General features: G+C 39.3%; 1 protein-coding gene across 1 annotated transcript; it reads right to left on the minus strand.

Moving 5' to 3' along the window:
• Positions 1 to 657: 657 nt before the first annotated feature.
• LOC124409053 lies at positions 658 to 20,521 on the minus strand. Its single transcript, XM_046886446.1, has 11 exons — positions 20,371 to 20,521; positions 18,406 to 18,528; positions 13,534 to 13,635; positions 11,794 to 12,129; positions 11,389 to 11,529; positions 10,411 to 10,642; positions 10,269 to 10,369; positions 9,832 to 10,071; positions 7,625 to 7,867; positions 4,731 to 4,898; positions 658 to 1,145 (listed from the first exon to the last, which is right to left on the minus strand). Exons 2-11 carry the CDS (start codon positions 18,508 to 18,510, stop codon positions 1,080 to 1,082), a joined length of 1,734 nt encoding a protein of 577 aa, XP_046742402.1. The 5' UTR covers positions 18,511 to 18,528; positions 20,371 to 20,521; the 3' UTR covers positions 658 to 1,079.
• Positions 20,522 to 20,802: the final 281 nt, after the last annotated feature.

Consider the following 20,802-nt stretch of genomic DNA (forward strand, 5'->3'; position numbering starts at 1 on the left):
AGATAGAGTTAATTGCAAGTGTTATCGGTTCAATATTCAAAAAAATAAAACCCCACTCATTTCCTAAGAAAACAATACCATATTTTATTATTACAATAATATTTATTTACACTACACAATAACAGGGGAGGATTTATATATGTTGGTAATTAGCCTAGTTATGAATAATATTACGATAGATTATTTCAAATTTCAAACGTCTCTTTAGGTTTGACGATTCAATGCAAATTCTCTTTCTTTTACTTTCGTTTTTAAACTAGAAAGTTAAAAAAGAGATTGCATCGTGGCATAAAGTGGATATTTACCAAACAAAAAGGGGGAGCAAAAAAAAAACAAATTAACAAAAATATAGTAATAACGTCGATGGAAAGCAGTGCCGACGAATGTCTTGCCGATTTTCTGTATGTATACCGTCACATCAAAACTGACTTTTCTCGCCTACGTAGGTATCCCACGTTTCTGCAGTCTAATTAATACGGTAGAAATAAATCAGCACTGTTCCAGCATTACCTGTCTAGGCTTCAGGTAGCTCGATAAAAATTCGAACTCCCGATAGTAAATAGATTCTGCAGTAACACAGTTACATAAATGAGCACTCTGTGTGGCAATGCGTCGATGGGACTATGTACAAGTCGTTTCTGTCTTCATTTTCTTTTCTTTCTTACGGACGTAACAATAGTTTCTCCTATCTTCTCACGTATATTTCGTGATTGTCCGGTCGTTTTACACAAAATAAAATAAAATTAAAAAATTGATCAAGATATAATGGATAAAAAAGAAAAACATTTAAAAAAAAGTATAATAATAATAATAATTTTCGTTTCATATAATTTAGAAGTCTTGGAAGTGCCAATTGAGGGTCGAAGAGTATTTTTTTTTATCGTCGAAGTGATCCGCGGGGACAAGAGGCAACTATTCGCTGTATAGTGTTTCAGTATAAATCTCTCTTAACATTCTTAATTATTAAAACAGCTTTGTTGCCAGGTCGGTCCCACGGCTCGTAGTAGTGAACTCGGCAGCCGAAATCAGATGATCACCATTTTTGGTCCAGCTGATGACGCGCTGCTCTTCGATACGTCCTAGATGATGGAAGTGATGAGTCGCGCTTTGAAGTTAACAATTCGTTCGCTGGTCGCTGCCAAACGCTGAAAGGAAGAAAAAAAGATTTGTGAAAGTTAGAATTGCTGAGCATTTTCCTGCAAACTTTGCTCGCATACGCCGAGCGTTATGATAAAATTGGCCATAAATAAACGCGTGCGACGAAAAAATAGGTCCGTCATAGACCGAAGAGAAGAAGAAAATAAAACGAAAAATATCGCAAGTATTTGTAAGCATGTAATTGATGTGAAGAAACCGATCACTTGTTGCGCTATTTACGTAACAAACATAATCGTCAGAAATCAATTACGCGTTATGTATCTGGTGGTTGGTGCTACACGAGGGATTTTGTTTCACCGAAAGTGTTGCGAAATTTAGAATTATAAACGGGCATTCTGAGAGGTATGGATCAAGATCGAAAATTCAATTTTTGAAGCTCCAAAAAGTTTTATAACACTGCTAGTGAAAAAATAGATCCAAACTTTTCTCAAAAAATTTTTTTAACCACCCCTATCTGATATGTAATTTAATTTGCTATTTCCAGAATGCTCATTTCCTACAATTTCGGGAAAATTTAGAAAAATAATTTACTGATACAATAAAATTCTCGAGAAATTATCGAAAACGGAGTATTTATAATTACACCGGGTAAGGAATGATAATAAAATAAAATAGAAAAATAGAAATAAATGGGGCCGTATTTTTCGACTATTACTTCCGTGTAAAAAATTTTAGGGCAAATCTAAAATATCGATAACTCGTGGGATTCCCCATGCTCATCCGCGTTTTCGGAACGTATCCTTTAGAATATAGTTAAAAAACCATTCTCATGCGTGTCCTATTGCCTGCACTAATTGTGTTTCGAGTTACAGTGCCTAATTATAAATATCTTGCGAAATGAAATAAAAAGCAGGATCAAAACCATAAAAATGTAATGTGAAACTCGCGAGTGCCCCGCGATTTCCAGACATTAGAAACTTTCGAATAAAATATGCATATGATATAGAAATACACCCAGTGTGTTACACTCGTCAAATTAACGTCCGTGATTATTTAAATAACGCGGTTAACACCGTATTTCACATTCTTTCCTGAATTTTTATTCACCGACGTCCACGATTATTACACATAACCGATCGGTGCCCTCGAGCTTTGAATGAATGCAGTTGAAAAAAAAGAAGAAAAGAAACTAGCGTATCGATTCGAGTGGTCAGAGCTCCGTTTTCGATTTCTATCCTGCACCTTGCACAGTTTCGACACAACGTTTTTTGTTCGTTTTTAGTGCTTCTTTTTCTCTCTTTAATCACTCCGACGAACTCTTTTAACTAGTTACCGTTCCTAGCTTTCGTCTCCTCGCCCATTCAAGGCTAGCCTAACGCAATAATTTGGCACTTAAACAACAAGAACCCGTCCCCTGATCTTACACACCAATATCCATGGCATACCGATTCCCCAGCTGTACCAGGCAACGGTTATCGTCGGCGTTGGTCGTCGGGAGATCGACGTCAAACCACGACTTGCAAGCAAGGAACGCTTGCGTAACTTTGCAGTCGGCGAACGTGTTACCTCCGTCTATCTAGAGCTATTTCGTAGAGAAAGTTCGCGCGCACATTTTTGCTTTCCATTGATTTGTGAGTTGTTGCATAACCGATTCGTCATATCTGGAACGTTGGTCGGTCTTTATGTGATCGTTGGGTCAGCGTTAATGTCTCAATTTTTCAGCTTTTTTTTTTTTTTTACAGCGTTTAAATTTCTACACACAAGCGTATGTGCTCGGTCAGAAGCGTGTATCAATTCTGTATCCTTTTTTTTCACTCCTAATATCTATTTACTCCATCAGTTCTTATTTGTGTTTCTAATCTGGTCTGAAATCGTTCGCGTATGTGTAATTCTGAGGGTAATTAAAAATTACGAAACTCGATGTATGGAAATTCGTAAGAAACTTGTCATCGGTAACGCTGCGGTAGCTGGCTGGTAATGTCCGATAAAAAGCAACAAGTTACGTAATAGTTACAACGACGCGAAGTAAAAAACGAATTAGCTGTTAAGTCATACGAGAGTTTCGTGCAATACGTGGAGACAAGATTAAGTAGACTTACGCTTGACAATTTGATGTGTAGTTGAATAAAGAAAAATATAATCTCTTATTGTGTCACGTAACAACCGATGCTTGTAATAGTCCATCATTCATTGTAATCACTGGAAACGCGATACGGTGAAAAAAATTCATCCTGCATTCGTATAACGAAAGTGACATTGATTCATGCCAACAATAACTTGAATCATGACTAAACTCGAAACCTTTCATATAAATTGCCACATTTTGACTAAGTGGAACATTGATATTTATTCTGAAGAGGACTGTACTTCATGCAATGAAGCAATATATTCTGAGAATTTACGTATCTTGAGGGAATTTTTTCAAATTATGCAATACGTTCAGTAATTTACACGAAATCTATATATAATAATATATATATTATTACACCAGAACAAATTAATCAAATATTCATTAAACAAACATTTACGCGTTGTCCAAATACGTGTACAGATTCAACTGACGAGTTGAAAAATTTTTTCATCTAAATTATGTACTAATGATTTGAGTCTTTTTTATTTTTTAATAATTTTAACACCTTTGATGTCATGGATCTAACGGTCTATATTGTATGTCAGAAGGCCGGAGAAAGTGGTACGCTTTCTGTAGGAAAGTTTGAAAAGTGCATCGCATGTCAATTGCGAACGAAAACAGAAAGAAAGAAAAAAAAAATGTCATGTAACAAATTAAAAAGCCAAGTCTAATGTGGTAAATACAGAAAAAGGATTAAAAAACTTATCATATCTTTCACGTTTTTATACCTGCTGAAAGGTCGTATGTTAGACGCACACGAGTTTATACCATTATTGGAAATGATTTATTTTACGTACACAACTGCAAGTAAAAGCATTGTGAGAAAAATTTCGGTTGATATAGCTGTGTTCTAGAAAATTGCGGTAAAACGAGTATCGTTACAATAATTATTCGAACATTATCGGAATCATTAGAAAATGTGCTACCAGTAACTGTATTTAGTGTGATTATTGTTGTCAAAGCCACATTTTCTGGTTATACCAACATTAAATATGCTCGTATAGTTTGATACATATTTGCAGTTAAACAGAGCATTTACATCAATAATTTCAGTTACAAAACTCATTTTCATTTTCCGCTCTGAACTGTATTTCTGATTGTTCGGTTATAGCAAGAAATTCGTACAGCTGAGGACTGTGCATAAGTAACGACACTAATAATTTTCCCTCGTTAAGGGAATCGTATAGCCAGTAATTACGCTTTTTCTTCATCTAATTGGTCAATTTCTCAACCACATATTTTTCTAACGTCACACATTCCATGCGTTTCGTTCAGATAAAAAAAAAAAAAATCAAATAAATAGACAAAAATGCAATAAATCCAGAACCCTTTCACCCCTAACGGAAAAACCTCTCAACTTCGGTATATATTCGTACCCCCAATTCATAGACAATGATAAATTCCTATGAGAAAAAAGAAAAGTATTTTCCGTGAGAGTTGTTCTCCAAACGCGTCGTCGGACACGCGAAGGACGAGAGGAAAATTGGAAACGGCAACTTACGAGAATGAGGTCTTGGACGAGGTTGGAGATGCCTCGGTTGGCGATGACGAAGAGTCTGGTGATGGGGCCCGGCACTGCTTCTTGGGCCCCGGCAGCGGCTCTGGCCGGATCGACCGGGGCATTGGCTGCGGCGTCACCCTGTTCCGTGCTTCCGCTACCAGCCACCAGCTGGAAATGTAACAACGTCGAGTTAGTCAGGGTCAAGGTCAAGGGTTCTCAGAGGCCAGGATTCGGGATACGAGGAGACGCAGGCTCCGTGTACTGGTCCAGCGCTCCCGACACTACGTGCTTTTCCCCTGCTATAAACGTGACCCTGCACAAGGTAAACTCCTAGGGTGAACTAATCATCTATTGATTACGGGAAGTAGTGGCGGAGATAGGGAAGTATGCAGCCATTTTTACAAACCACGCTCAAAGTCAGGCCCCTCGCCTAATCAAACGTGAGACAAGAATATTGTCACTGCGGGACTACTCTGGCATACTTTCTGTACGACCGCCACGAGTTACACAATACACCAGATCACACTAAACTATGGACACGACTTAAAGGGCAGACTATCAGGCCATTTTTTTTTTTTTTTTTTCATTTTTAGATCGGCAGGGTGATCGATGCGATTTGAAAAACAAAACCTTATCCCTTTCACTGGTTGTTTGTCACTTTACGAGGTTCGAGTTTTTTTTATATTTTTTCAAGTTATTTCAGAGCGCTCTATTGACACGAATAATAAAAGTAAGAATTTTTACAAAAACAAATACAAAAAAATGGCTTCTCCAGTCTTCCCGATAGATCGTGCGGTACATTACATATAATTATTATACAAACAATACAGTGCAGATGATATTACAGTAGACAAAAAATTGACGAAATTTCATCACAACAATATTATACATTGGAGATTTAAAAACATCGTAAACAATTCGATGATCGTCAGTTGCCCGTGCTGACTCGCCGAAAGTCTTTAGTCAGGATGTCTGCGTCGCGTCGGGACCGTTGGAGGTAGCCAGAGGCTCTGGGTTCGAGGTAAATGTGACAAGGGAAATAGGAAAGGGTGGAGGAGGACGCGGGGGCTGTTAATCATTTGGTGGAACGAGAAGTAGGTGAGGTCAGCATGTGGCATGCGGAAACATTCGATATCACACATCAAGATGACTTGCTAAGTGTTTTGATTTTTGGCTGGTTCAATAAGCTGATTTATATATATATATAAGTTGACTGTATATGAAAATAATATTGAAATAAAGAAAGAAGAGAAAAAAAAATAGAAACCGATTATCTTCGATATAACGAAAACGAAAGGAAGAAGAGAATAATGATTCGATGTGCTTGCGCAGCCGAAAATAAATCTTGATATGTAATTATTCAACATGCATGTCAGAAAGAACAGACAGAGATGCATATACACATACAGACACACAGAACAGGCAGACAGGCAGAAGAGAAAGAGGAAAGAGGTTATTGTAAGAGACGATCTCTTTCGCAGTGGAAAGAGACTGATACTCGAACCAGATTACAAGTTAATCCTTGGTTGAGAGGATTAGGAACGGTCATGAGTAAAGTCGATAGTAAGTTATAAGAAAATTAATGAAGTTTTGAAGGTACTAAAGAAGCAGCTGGTGCGTGATGTGCCTTGCCGAAAATTACAGTGCAATGCGTGCGATGAATACAATTGCGCGTTACATGCGTGTGATTACAAAGAGTTGAGTTGAGTTGAGTTGAGATGCCAGACTCGGTTAATTATGGTTTATGAAAAGACATTGTGTCCGTGCACGTGTGATAATCGCAGCACGTGAGATTTGAAAACACGTACGAGTTTCGAAATCATTTTCCTCGGCAACGTTCAATAACAATTGTTTACTGAATGTGAAATTGAGATCGTTATCACAAAGACGTTTCGTACTAATCGAGTGCATTCTGTGTTTTATTCCACAGATTCAGCAGTGCATGAAAATCGGTTAGAGAAACTCGACGCTGGCATGTCTTGGCGTGAAATTCACCGAATAGTGGATATGCTCCATAGGTTTATTATTACCGCGAACCAGGTTACAAGTTGTTTGACGTTAATTGTTATTGGAAATAATTGAATCGCATTGCAGTTACATGGTGATCAATAAGCTTTACGATTCTTTGCGAAGATGTAATGATCTGAGCGGTGGATTGGCGTATGGAAATTGTTCGCAAATTACGTCTTGGATTTTGTTCGTTCTCGTTACGTAACGATTTACGTGGTTCTTCAACTTTATTTCTTTGCTTCGACACTGAATTATGTACGCGCACGTACTCTTCGTCATCAGGTTAATCACGTAGAAAGAAATTATACAAGTTTGAAGAATGTTAATTTTGAACTAAGACTTCGCACTAAAATTATTACTGACAAGATAAAATCTCATTCCAAGACGTAATGCGTAAATTGTATTTTCTCGAATGAAAAAAATTCTATACGGTATACCGAACAAGATAATTTTCAGTTCCTCGGTTGCACATCAGACGAAAAATTTTACGAAATATTATTATAACCCAAGTATGCACGTTGACTAGAAAGTTTCATGCTGTATTAAAACTCACAAATTCAACAACAATCCTCAAATATACTTCCCCGGATTTCAACTTGGAACACAATTTGATCAGGCAAAGCGTGAAATAAGTTTGGTATAGTCAAGAGTACCAGAGAGTTTAGCAACTGAAGAAAAAGTGGAATAAGAAGAAGAAGAAGAAGAAGAAGAAGAAACAAAATGAGAAAGAAAGAAAGAATGAATGGAAAAAAAAACAACAACAAAAAAAAAAGAAAAAAAAAGAAAGAAAAGAAGCGGTGAGGGGAAAACACAGAGAAAGTAAGACAGAAAGATAAAGTACGTGTCAGTGAGTGTCAGTAATGTGGTCGACAGGATTGGCGTACCCCGGGACCGGCGGTTGGATTGCCGGCTGGCGCTGCCGAAGAAGCGGGTCCTGGGGCTGAAGGACTTGGCGGGGCAGGCATCCCCATACCCATACCCATGCCCATACCCATACCCATGGGTGCCGGGGCAGCGGGTATCGGGGCGATGTCTCGTGACGCGCTAAGACCAAGCCCAAGGCTTTGGGTACCTGCAACGACACGGTACACGGTACCAGCCGCGCGAGCCGCCGAATCCGCAGTTTGCTAAAGGCAGATAGAATAGTCTTATCGTTAAATTGATCACAAGGAGACTCCGCTTGCGGTCCGCAGCGCGTTTTCCACGGCGCAAGTGTTTCTCCTCGGCCGTTTGAGCATTCGCTATGAGACGCGAGTTATGCTGCTCCGACATGGCTATCCTGAAAAAGATTCACATCATCCATTCGGACGTTTTATATTTTCATGCTGATTCATTTTATGTGGTTAGATAATGGATCGTGAATAGTCACCGATCTCTGAAAATATGGAGTTCGTGGCAAGGAGGTGTTTTACAGCGACAGTTCTTTGAAAGGATCGTTTGAAAGTCAATGGAAAGGCTGCAGTATGGTAGGAAATCAATTTCGTTCAGGATTCTATTACAACTATTGGTTCTGTTTTTCTTTCGTAAAATTTCGACTATTTTATTATCTTTGGACAGGGACAGTATGATCTTTGTATTTTTTTTTTGTTTATCTCAAGGTGAAAATGTGCTGCTTGACTGTCACTCAAATGCATTCCACTTTTTGCAACAACGACTCAGTGCGAATTTTCTTGTCTGTTGCGGACTGTGTTGGTTGGTGAATAAGGCAGTTGAGACTGATTTTATAAAAGGAAAGCATGACTCGGAAATTTTCAAGCCTCGTCGTTGTATTTTTTTTTATTTCGTTATTCCGTTGACTCGCCTGTCAGAAGTTACGTTAAAGTTTTTGCATTTTTATTGCAATTAGTCATCACAAGTTTTGAATGAATGGTATTTCAACTCTCAAGTATCACAAGACAATTTTTTGAATGCAAGCTACTAAGTCCTCGGCTAAAAATTCGTTTCTCCTACTATCAGGTTGCGTTTAGCACATTGTATCGTTTATTCCCGCCACACACGTCCTCGACTTCGAGTTGGCTTCCAGCTGTTACACGTAATTCTTACTTTCAACTGACATATCTAGCCCCTTACGTTATCCTGTTATTTGTTTTTATCATGTAGTTTCATCACTGAAGGTGATATTCTCAAAATCCTGAATTTCACATTGCTGGTGCTAAAGAGACCGGTCAACTATGGAAACAATGATTGGCAGTTGATTTCCTCAAGCTATTAAAAATATATTTTTTTAAGATGCTCCTTCTTGACTCGAATATGTCTCAGTATTGGTCTGAAGAGGGTCATTCACCCATCTTAATATACTTGAATTGACTCGCAGCTTGTATTATCCAAGTGAAAGGCCCGCCTCGAGACACCTTTTCTAGAATGTATTCAACGAGCAGCATATCTTATGGGTAACAGTGATATTCATTACCGGTTTTCGCAGGAGTAAGTATGGGTCAGTGCAAAAACTAGTATTCCCATGTATGTCAGTTAGATTGAATCATTTTAAAACGACATGTAATCAGGATGAAATATTTTTATAAACCCTCTAGCGCAGATTAATTTCGTAATAATAATCGCGATAATACATACGATATTGGATCGGCATTGATTTGAACAGGACTTTCAAAAGTCCAACCCTTACTACTAAGTTCTTGATTCGAGACTCTACCAGGGTTGTGACCATCGTGAATATACTAATTGCTTGAAGAATTTAAGCTAGCGTATAACTCTGAATCATATTAAATTCCTGCTGATTCAGATACCATTCAACTGACTTTCACCGTCTACACCAGATGCCCTTGCAGCTTACTTCTGCTGCACTTGTTGCCGCTGAACGCAGTGCGATTTTCCCAACGGAAAAATCCTCCTTGGAATCATATCACTGTGGAAATAACATACATCCAATGACCGAAGGTTGCGTGGTTCAACCTTCAGCCTCCGGCAAATGATCCTTTTTTGCACGATGCATCGCAAGTGTGCTAATTACCACTGATCAAAACGACCTTGATTATAATATATAATTTATTTCCTTTTTTTTTTTTGCCACGCAACTACGAATAGTTCGTCGGCAAAACAGGCGGTGATAATTTAAAAAAAACTAAAAACCTACCCGGATGATGTCGAAGAGGAAGTTGCCAGAGCCGCCTCCGCTACCACCGTCCCCTGTGTTAAAGTTCAGGAACCTTTTGTTTCGGTTCTCGTCTGCCACCTCCACGTCATCCAATGGCGCAAGTTCTGGTGCCACAGCCTCGTTGGCAGCAGCCCCAGCTTGATCGTCGGCAAACTGTACTCGCACTTCGTTGTTCTGTGATTCAGCGACAATTTGATTTTCAGCTTCCGGGTTCACATCCTGTGCAACAAACGACTGGTTTCAGCTTTTAGCCCATACGTTTTTTACGAGAGAAGTGAAAATGAATAAATAAAAGATTAAGGAAAAATGTACTGGAAATGATATGTCAAAGAGTTATTATACCTGCGAGAATAATTATAAATGTACATGTGCACACGGAAAAAAATCTCAAGATCGAGTTCTCGGTAGATACTGACGTATCGACGACATTGGTACGTACAAACATTTAAGACACGCAATGCTTTTTGTATAACATATCTTCTCTTATACCAATCGTCGTCGTCGTGTAAGACAAATGCTGATATTGTGGTAAATAAATTGCAGTAAATCATTCCACACGTCGAACGGCAAAGATCAAATTCATTCGCAAGGTAAGCTCGATTTTCTCAGCTCTCGAGGATACCAGGGACTTAAAGAATGTGCCGTTGGTGGGTGTCAGGCATAAACGGGGCGCTTGGTTCTTCCGGATCAGAAGAAACGTGAAGTCATTTCGAGTAATACCATGTGATTTAGTAAGAACTCGATTCTCTTTTTGTATTATCTTCAACACAATAAACTCGTAAACGATAATCTATGGTCAGTTCCAAACAAGTCTCGTATGTTCCAGTCTGATAACAATGCGATTTTGAAATGAAGTATTTTCAGGTTGAATGCCATCAGTACGGTTGCTGCAAATTGTTTCTTGCTATTTTTCGCAACGTTAATTGTGTCCGTCATGGTAATTTCTACGGTGCAAGGTTACTATTTATAATACAGGAAAAACTAGTGATTTCTAAGGTCATACTAATGCACTTCTCACAGACACTACACCGATCATTCTTACTCCAATAAATTTACCACAACAAAACCGTACGACTAATGGTACGGATGATCTACTCAACAAATTACCAATGACTGTACTTGACTCAATTAAAAGAAGACAAAAGAAAAAAAAAAAATTGGTTACTTGATTAGCAAATTTTTTTCCGTGTACGGTTAGTATTAGAAAAGATCTACAGATTAGCTCTCATACTGTCTTAGATTTATGGAGCCCAATCATATACATGTAATAAAGGACTTTTACAATCTTTTAACCATACAATCAGCCAATTCGATGTAAAAGTCCCTGTTTTATGGTAATGTTGCAACGCTTCTCCATTGCTTGATACAATTTTTCTGGATACACGATATGGGTGTTACAAGATTGAAGATACACCTAGTCGTCACATCTAGGCATATGAATACGAATGTTGGTGTGTCAGGTCGTATCAACACGCTGGTGATGGTAATTACACTACGCAACAACTACTGGTCCCATTCAGTCTGGATGGGATGTACCGTGCTGGTGGTCAATAACGTTTGCACGGTATTTGGATGGTGATGAGTTATTAATATGAACCAAATATGACGAGAGAGACTACGATGTGGAGGAGATTTACGAGTGTAGAAGAATTGAGGTAATCCTTGCAATGTAGGTACCTGAGTAAAGTAGTTATGCTGCACGTAGTGTCAATTCTACGGAGCAATGAAAGAATAATAATGGATATCGAAGATAAGTGAGAAGGCTGCACAAATGCTTCACGCGTGTGCATAACGAGCGATGAAAACATGAGAACAAACATGGATAGAAGAAAGATATTAAGAGGAGAAGCGAAAAGTATCAGAGACTTCGAGATACTCAGGAGAAACACGCGCAGTAGTCCCAAAATGAAGAGGTTGTCGGAGAATATTTGCAGTCGGTCATGGCGACTGCGTTTGCGCCGTTTCAGTATCAGTTAATGGTGAGTTGGAGGAATCCGTATTATCGTCGCCCTCCTGATCAGGAGGAAATGTAGGCAGAGTTAAGGAGACTCGGGAGCCATCACGACTCTCCGAAACTACTTCATTGGCACTGTCAGATACGGTGCTTTCCTCATCATCGTCACCAAAAGGAGATTCCACTTCTACGGTGGTTCCGGCACTTGACCGCCCTTGTTCCGCTCCGTTGCCACCCCCGGTTCGTAATGCATTACGGAGCAAAATGGGACCAACAACACGAATCAGTTCGCCGGTAATCATGTTCACCTTTTGTTCGACTATCTAGAAAACAAGCGGGCTTAGATCCTCTCCTTCTCTGCGATTACTATGAGTCGAAATATGCTTGCATTTCATGAAGTCAAGCCGAGTGACAAACGATGAGTATTAGGCGGGACTTTATCACCTTGACAGTGGCTATCGGTCAATTTTTTCGAGACCATAAGAACTTTCATGTCTGATTATGATGAAAAAAGAAAATAAATAAAAAGTCACTCATTCGCACGTGTGAGAGACGCTATTTTTTCCAACATCTGTGAAGGAAAGTTTGATTCGAGAAGCAACCGAAGCGAGTGAGGTTGAGGTTAGGCAACTTACGCTTCTTGAAACAGTGCGCAAAATTGAGTTATCGGAGATTGCGCATGCGCCAAAGAAAACCTTAGCGTGTAAAATCAAGCATTCCAGTTGTGCGCATGCGGTAACGTTGTTTTACCGCACTGTTCGGGAATAGTTCACCTTACACACGCTCCAGAAAATCAAATTTTCGAACCAGATCTGGGAAAAAATAAATTCCCAAGTTTGACGAATTGGGACTGAAAAGACGAATTTACTGTGGAATTTACAAATGGCTGACGCAGCTCAGTACGTACCAAGCCCTTGTCAAACTACACTGTGATAATGACGTGTGATGTACAATAATGTTGCGTTCTTTGGTCTCGAATAAAATTAGTGAGTGACTTTCTTGGGAGGAATGTCGATCAAGGCTGGGCCCGACCCACACATGTTAAATATGTGGACGTGGCGATATATTGGTAGAGCATAAGGGCACCCTAAGCTTTGGCCGGAAGTTCTTGATGCGCTATTTGGGGGTTTTGGGGGACAGATTTGACCCGCCTCAGTCGAGCCGGGTGTGCACAAGCAAGACTAGAGTGCTGAATACCAAGTGAAGGCGAAGGTCCCGAGAATCGGGTAGTTCCGAACTGTGTCAAGGAGATCTTCCCGGACAAGTTTCATCCGTGAATTGATCAACGTTTAAACTTTATCAGCATGGATCAACGCGACAGCTTCGAAGTTAACGATGCATTATTAGGTCTGCAAGTAAGTATAAGTCTGATTGAATTTTCGTTTACAGATATTAAATTGGTTACGATACTTGAGCGTGATTTTTAGATCCCGATTGTTTATAATAAAAACTACTACACACGTTTCGATTCGACAGAAAGTTTATACGTTTTCGTATAGGTTCAGCTGCTGAATCTGTATGTGGTATCTAGATCAAAATGGCTGAGTAAAAAAACCAGGTCGCACAATTCATCATTTAAATATACGGTAGCTTTCCTATTTCTAATGGTAGTCATAGATTATTATTCTTAGTTGTTAGAATTGCCATTGAGAATGTTACGGGATTTAGTTGGATATTCAGCACTTAGGTGGTTGCCCTTCAACCTCGGCGACCGACAGCGTGCTCACCTGTGACAATTCGGGAAACAGCTGTCTCAGCAATCCGATTGTTCTTTTACTCCTCAGCGCAGCTTGGTTGTCGGCCTCGACAACCATCAATCTGTCGAGATCCTGAAAAATACTCAACGATTGTTTTCTCGTCTTCGAAATGTCAAAACGACGTTTAAGAAGGTTGTACAATTGAAAATCAACACTTTTTTGATAATTTTATTACCGTCGTACCCTTAATAATGCAAAAAAAGTCGACTTAAACTTTGATCACGAGATTCTAGATCCATTATTTATTTCAAAATACTTTAAACGGTGAAAATTTTGGTAGAATTGTTCAATTTTTGTCCATTGATTCCATGGCGATTTTTGTCAACACATTAGTATCGTCGACTAGGCAAGTTTTCAAGACTGCACAGATATCGATTTCGAACAACAAACAGCAATAATAACCGAATAGAATACTGAGAGAAGAAAATACATATTTTAATAAATCCGTTGAAAACAGTTTTCCAAACAAAATGAGCCATTGTGAAGTGCAATCGATCGATCCAACCAAATTATTCACCTTTTTAAACGGTTCGAAGAGTCGATATCGAAGCTTTTGTTCGTAACTTTAGTTTCTTTTCCTAGATTCTTAAGGCAAGCAGCGTAGTTTACAAATGTAAAAATTTGATGAGCAATCAACGTGCGACTATCTTGTAAAAAATTAGTAAAAAAGTACCAATTTTCAACTGTACGACATCTTAAAGCACACAATACACTCTCGTCGCGGGTCAGGTGGCGTCCAGTATTCCATTCAGACGAACAACTATCCGAGAACCAGCTCGCCTATCACGTCACATAGAAATTGATTCATCTAAGTACCGACGGAGTTGATCACTTTTCAATTATTCGAAGGACCTATAACCGCGCCACTCCGCATGGCCGTTCACTCGCTCTTCCACCTTCGAGCTCAGTAATGATTACTCATTCCAGGCTTATAGGCCAGGCGATTATATTAAAAATAAAAAACAGCGTATCGCGTGACCTTCGAATGCATCTAATTAAATTTTGCGTTGTGTATAATTATTGGGCAATCACAAAATTTATTCGGCTATTATATGTATGTGTTTGAGGTCAGGGATCTTCGTCTAGATGTCTAGAAAAGCGTTTATGGGATTCCACTGATTGAATGCTAAGGCCTCAACCTGTTCTTCACCGCCGTATCGAGTAGGCTTGAATTACGTGACTACTTAACCTGCAGCGTTGCATTACCTGCATTTTAACTTTGCCCTCTACCTGACGTATCGATTTAGCAATTTCATTCTATTTCAGCCTAGGTTGATCGAATTTTATGGGGGTGGTGATGACTTAGAATTGGTAAAGTAAGGACAATTTGTCAACAATCATGGTCAATGTTTGGGTCCTTATCGCAGACGTTTATTTAGCCAAAAATAAAAAAATTTCGTCGTTATCCTGCTCATTCTGACAAATACCGACTAGAGACAGGTGTACGTTGTAGTCATGATTTTTTTTACCCTGAAAATATCGGTTTTAATTTCGTAAGATATTTTAACGATCAAGTATTTATAGTTTATTTATTTAAAACCCTCTAAACCTCATTCTAATGAAATTACTTATGTGCCTACATATGTTTCTAAGCGCGTGTCTGAACCATTTGGAAACGTTCCTAATTCTTGGTCCTTGAGTTAAATCGATGAGCTCTCCACGTGGTTGTGCAATTATTGATACAGAAGTAAAAAAATTTAGTTCACAGTTATTCACGCATTTAATGGCAAGAAGGCAGTTGAGTTGAGCAATGTAGAATATTTTATGGATAAAAAATTGTTCCACTCACAACACGAGCACTGGTAAGTGGGTAAAATTCAATCGGTGTAACGTGCAATTAACAAATTAAGCCAAGTAAGATTTCTCGTCTAAAAAATAAAAAATAAGTGGCCAGCAGTAATTCGATTTGGATTATACTAAATTCCACGAGGACTTGATTGGCTGAATAATGGCGACAATACTGTTATTTATCACTGATGCCTGTCTACTCGATAGAATGAAAATATTGGCTTTATGGTTTACAAGCTTATAGTGGAAACCAAGAGACGAATTTTCAAGACGAAATACCGACTTTGTTAATTCGCTGTAGCAGCTGCGCTGACTATAGGAGCCAATGTTACTCAACCGCCAAGATATTGTTCTACTTTCCCTCAAAACTTGTTTCTGGAGTAGTTCGAGCAGTCACGTAGTCGTATATAAGTATTTAGCATATTTTTACGAAGTTTACAAGTTATCAAATTAACGCAATGCCGAAATCAGAAACCAACGCGTTTTCCCCGTTATGTAATTCGTGAAAAATTATTCGTTTTGATAACCTGACGAATGACTCAAGACACGACTAAAAATATTCAGAAAATATTTCGTCTATCCAGGAATTTCAGTTTTCTACTCTTACGTAGGTACGTACACGTGCTACAACCACTCGCCATGCGATTAGGCGACGATAAAACGTTGGCAATATTAACATAAGAGAATTGGTGAGTAAAATTATTCAAAGTGAGAGTGAGTTGTTTTTTCTTTCTCACTTTTTCTTCACCTACACGTGTAAAATTGATTTACGAGTCTTAAAGCGCTGGTCAATCTCGTGACTCAAGACCACAAAAGTTTCTCCGGATGACCGATTTGGCTTACTCGGTCCGAGGGATCGATTTTCGACTCAAAACTATCCGACGTTTAATTCATGCTTTGGCCGAGCTATTCGCCATTAGTCTTGTCGGATTCGCGTTCGCCTGTTCATCGTAACGCCTCAAGAATGTTCATCGGTAACCCGTGTCTTCCGATGCTTCTGCCCGGACCTCTACTTTCCATTGAACGCCGATCAACCGAAGAAAGTGTCCAACGGTTGCCTCGTTGGCGTCTGGTGAAAGTCTCGAGTCTCCTGGCGTTGAGGAGCGTTAAGATTATCAGCAATAGTCATACCGTCTCTCCGTTAAATTCATGAAATTCAAGCCAAGCGATTGTTTTCTGCTTTTTCTTTCACCTCTTTAACGTTGACTTTGAATTAAACCAATTTCTGGACCTGAACGCTTCCACCTTAGAAGAACGTGTCTTTGAGGCTCGTGTAAGCTGTGTAAATAATTCCTAATCACCGTCGATATAGTCTCAGCTCATTTTCGATGTACTATAGCAAAATTTGTTAATTATACAACCTTTAGACAGGTAATATACAGTTTCGATGAAGGCGTACCGCGAGTATTTAGTTACAGGGTCGTCCGGCCATGATCATAGACTGGGAATTTCCCTAAAGCAGATATTTAGAAAGCGTCTTGGGGGGAGTGGATCGATGAAATTTTGGGCCTTGAAAGTGGCATCAATTGTGCGTGGTGGAAGTTGCGTAGCGGCATCCGCAGCGCCACCGGATGTGCGGATCAAACAGGTTTTGCGTGCCGGAGTTCGATCGTCTTGGAAATTGTAATTAAGTATGATTGTCGCACGAGTAGTAGTCGTTTCCGGAAACTGTTGCTTCTCACGATGACACCGGAAGTTTCACCTACGCGAGCTGAGAGGCGGACAGATGTGGAGACTAAGTATGTTTCGCAATCGGGCCGGATTCGTTTGAATCGTTGTTAAAATTGACAGTAAGACAGAAAGTTTCTAACACGAATTATGCCTCCCGCTATTGAAGTGAAAAATGTAGTTGAATACGTCGATTCAATAACATCGTCGATCCAATAACTGAAAATTCAGTTACAATATACGGTAAATTTTTAGCTTTTGTTACACTGAAACTATGCACGAATATTTCGATAGATTCAATTTTGAAATGAAAGAAACTGAGCAGGTACCGTGTGATGAGAAACAGTAGAATCAAGCTTACTTGCGTGAATTTTATTTATCAAGAAAATGACTTGATCATAGAATTTTTATCGTTTAAATTTACCGCGCATTGACATTCTGTCGTTCAAATTTCGTGATGTAATTTCCGAACTTATATTTCCACTATTGGTCTATACTGTTCCGCGGAAACAATCGTATATCAAGATACGCATGTAACATTGTTGCTACACTATATATTATAACAAATACGTATTACTGCGGACAAATTACTAGTCCAGACATGCTTGAAGTGAGCTAAATGGCGTGTCTCGCATGGGAAGAACTTGAATTAACTGAATTGAGGAAAACTTCTGAAATTTAAAGTATATAATGATGTTGAAGAATGATATCGCAATAACACGGTATGAGTTTGATGGCGATTTAACCCAGGTCAAGTAGTTCATGCACCCAAGTCTTATACCGATGATTACGTATGCCGGGTACGTTTCATCTTTTGCTTCTGAATAATTCAGAAATCCGTCGTTGCAGCGAGTGCGTTTGTTATAATATATACGTATATATATAGTCGACATCCGATACAGATTCAATATTTTGACCGATTATATCATTCTCTCGGAATTCTCATTCGATCGAACTCACGTACGTCGAGAGAAAGTGGCGTGTTTTTGCTGATTGATCGACTGACGTATGAAAGTTGAAAATTTTTACAAAATATTCATAACTTTATATCAAAGCTTTTCATAAAAATGCGGTCGTTAAATTCTACGAAGGATAGAAGACAATGAAATCCGTAAATTTATTTTTGAAAGTCATCACACCGGTTACGTCGTACTTGAAAAATGCGAATTTCTCAACTCGTTGCCATTTTACAGTTTCCGCGAACTGCTTCGTGAGCATGAAATACTTTGCGCGAGGCAATCGACCAAACCCGGAATCGTTCTGACCGATTTTACAATTCTTCTCAGCGGGCACGAGCCGATTCCTTAATTGCTGAGACTACACATTTTCATTTTTACTCAATCAATTTCAGTCGTATTTTAGTAATAATTTTATTCACAAACACACCTGTCCTGCTGGCACCAGACTTTCCGGCTGCTGAACCGGAAGTGCATGCACCACCGCGACGCAGAGTGTCGCCATCGCCGTTATCATCACTCTCGAACACCTCATCTTGTTTGCGGACTAATTCTGGAAATAAATAATACAGCGTCGTGAGTTAAAGTTAATTTAACAGATTAATATCAGCCTCTTCGATTGATTTAATCGATTCACTATCTGTACCGCATCTATCGAGAATCTTTGTAAAAATTTGACGATAAGTTCTACTAACGTGACATATCGCAAAGAAATTCTGACAATGTGTTTAATATTTATTAACCATGTAGGTCTAATGGTTACTTGAATTTACTTGCTTATTAATTTTCGTCGAGAAAACTGAGCTGAAGAGAATAAATACAAGACTGTTGTTTCGCACCTTGGTCGGTGGTTACTTTCTCAATACCATATTTGCCAAGGATAATCTCACGCGACAAAGATGTCGTGAAACATCCGAAATCTTTTTTACAATGCGAACGGACTCATCTGATCTTACGCAGTTATTTTATAGGTGAAGGATAAACAATGTTTGTGTCCTAGGTGTTCCGCCGGAAGTAGTATAATATTCTCTTCAATGATTTGATTTTTTTTTTGTGTAAATGAGTTCTGTTCAAAGCCACAAACCTCACACTGATTCTAGATAAATAAGACTGGCCGTTGATTAAATTTCGCTGAAACTCCTTCGAAGCAACTGTCGTGATTGAATAATGAAGTAAATCGTAACCGAAATCACAACTTACACTGGCATAAAATTTCTAATTTACATTTGCGAGAAAATTTAACTTTTGACACAGTAATAAACGGACGATATAATTTTCAGAAATTATTCAAAGAAACGAAATGGCAAGATCACCGATCTTCTCGGTAATTAATAATCGCGCCTAATTGAAAAACGAACGTCTTAATAGACGATTCGAGAGGCTAGTCTGATCTCGGCTAGGTGGGCAGTCGGACAAGTATAACCCCTTTCTACCACGCAGATCAGCTCTCGTGACTATCACTTTCAATATACGAATCGAAAGTGGCCGCACATGTTCGTTCGCCTCAAGATGCCTGCCTTGCGACGAACAGCTTATACTCTTACCAACCGCAAAGAAAATATTCGGGAGAAAATGCCTCGGGGTGAAGATGAAATCGAATCTTTTCAAAACGATCGAATTTTTGCTCGACCCGAGGCGAAATCAGGCATTGCTGGGATATATTTTGGAAATCGTGAAGCGAGCCGACGATTGAGAAAAAAATGGCCGTTCGAATGTCGACCGTTGCGTTCTTGAGCTTCGAATGACAGTCTTAATAACAATGCAACGATGGCTGCGATATCAGAATAATAACGATTCAAAGCACATGTTCCTCGGATGGAGGCCACTCGTTGCAACACTATCAGGTCGTTTAGATTCTCGTTACAAGCGCGATGATCCAGGCGTTCAAGATATCGTGTCTAGTATCATAGAACAATTGTGCAACGGTCTAATTCAAATTCATCCAAGAGGCAAGTTTGCGCGCGTTTCTTTGCCACAGGCGGCAACTATAATCAATATTGGCAAAATTTCTACTTTCTTTTCTCACTAATTTCACCCGTGTAAGATTATTCGACCGAAAACTATATGCCAAAGTACAGACCAAATTTGGAAATCTAATTTATCTCTAGCAAGAAGAAGAAGAAATTATTTACAATGAAAGAAATAAGAAAGACCTTTATCTATCCTTCGTTACTCAAAACTCAGTGCCAACAACACTTTGATTTCTCACCGACACGAAAGGGTGCCCTTTTCCCATGCTCTAAACCAACCACCTCAAAAACTTATGTCGAACTTGTCCCTCACTATGCGTGTAACATATTCACGAACGTCGTAATCCTATCCGCATCGATAAATTGCAATAAGAAGTCGAAACGGAAACGGTACGCGGACAACAATGCAACAATACGGAACTCACCACACACAGTTCCGTCACTCTCGTAAAACTCAACTCAAACTCCGGACTTGGTTTGAGCTGCCGGTTGCTTGCTCGTCTGGCAGACTTTCTGTGACTGTCTGTGTAACTACGGTCAGTGAGCGGTTTATATTAGCGGGTGGGGCTGTTGCCGCCACCTCTACCTTCTACTTGTTAAACCAACCGACCACCATACACTCCACGGGGAAAAAGGGGGAGACGACAGCAGATCAGACGAGCACCCGGGACTCCCTGAGCTCTGATCGCCTAATAAATATGTGTAACATTTTCACAAGGTGGATACACTTTTCGCGAATCTCAATCGCAGTGTTGCTCAATTAACCATCGCCATCGGTCATCAAAGATCGCGCCGACGGAGAAGGTGTCCATGTCACTGTTATTAGCCTGTAATTCTGGGAGAGTGAAGGAGGATTG

Source organism: Diprion similis, chromosome 8 (assembly GCF_021155765.1).
Source record: "Diprion similis isolate iyDipSimi1 chromosome 8, iyDipSimi1.1, whole genome shotgun sequence".
Lineage (NCBI taxonomy): Eukaryota > Metazoa > Arthropoda > Insecta > Hymenoptera > Diprionidae > Diprion > Diprion similis.

Bases quoted from the DNA above. Each gene is read 5' to 3' on its own strand.
- LOC124409053 (XM_046886446.1), bottom strand. From the start codon at position 18,510: ATGAGGTGTTCGAGAGTGATGATAACGGCGATGGCGACACTCTGCGTC. The intron at 12,130-13,533 runs GTGAGCACGCTG...CTTGTTTTCTAG, and splicing joins TGTTTCCCGAATTGTCACAG to ATAGTCGAACAAAAGGTGAA. The intron at 10,072-10,268 runs GTCAGTATCTAC...TTTGTTGCACAG, and splicing joins CGTACCAATGTCGTCGATAC to GATGTGAACCCGGAAGCTGA.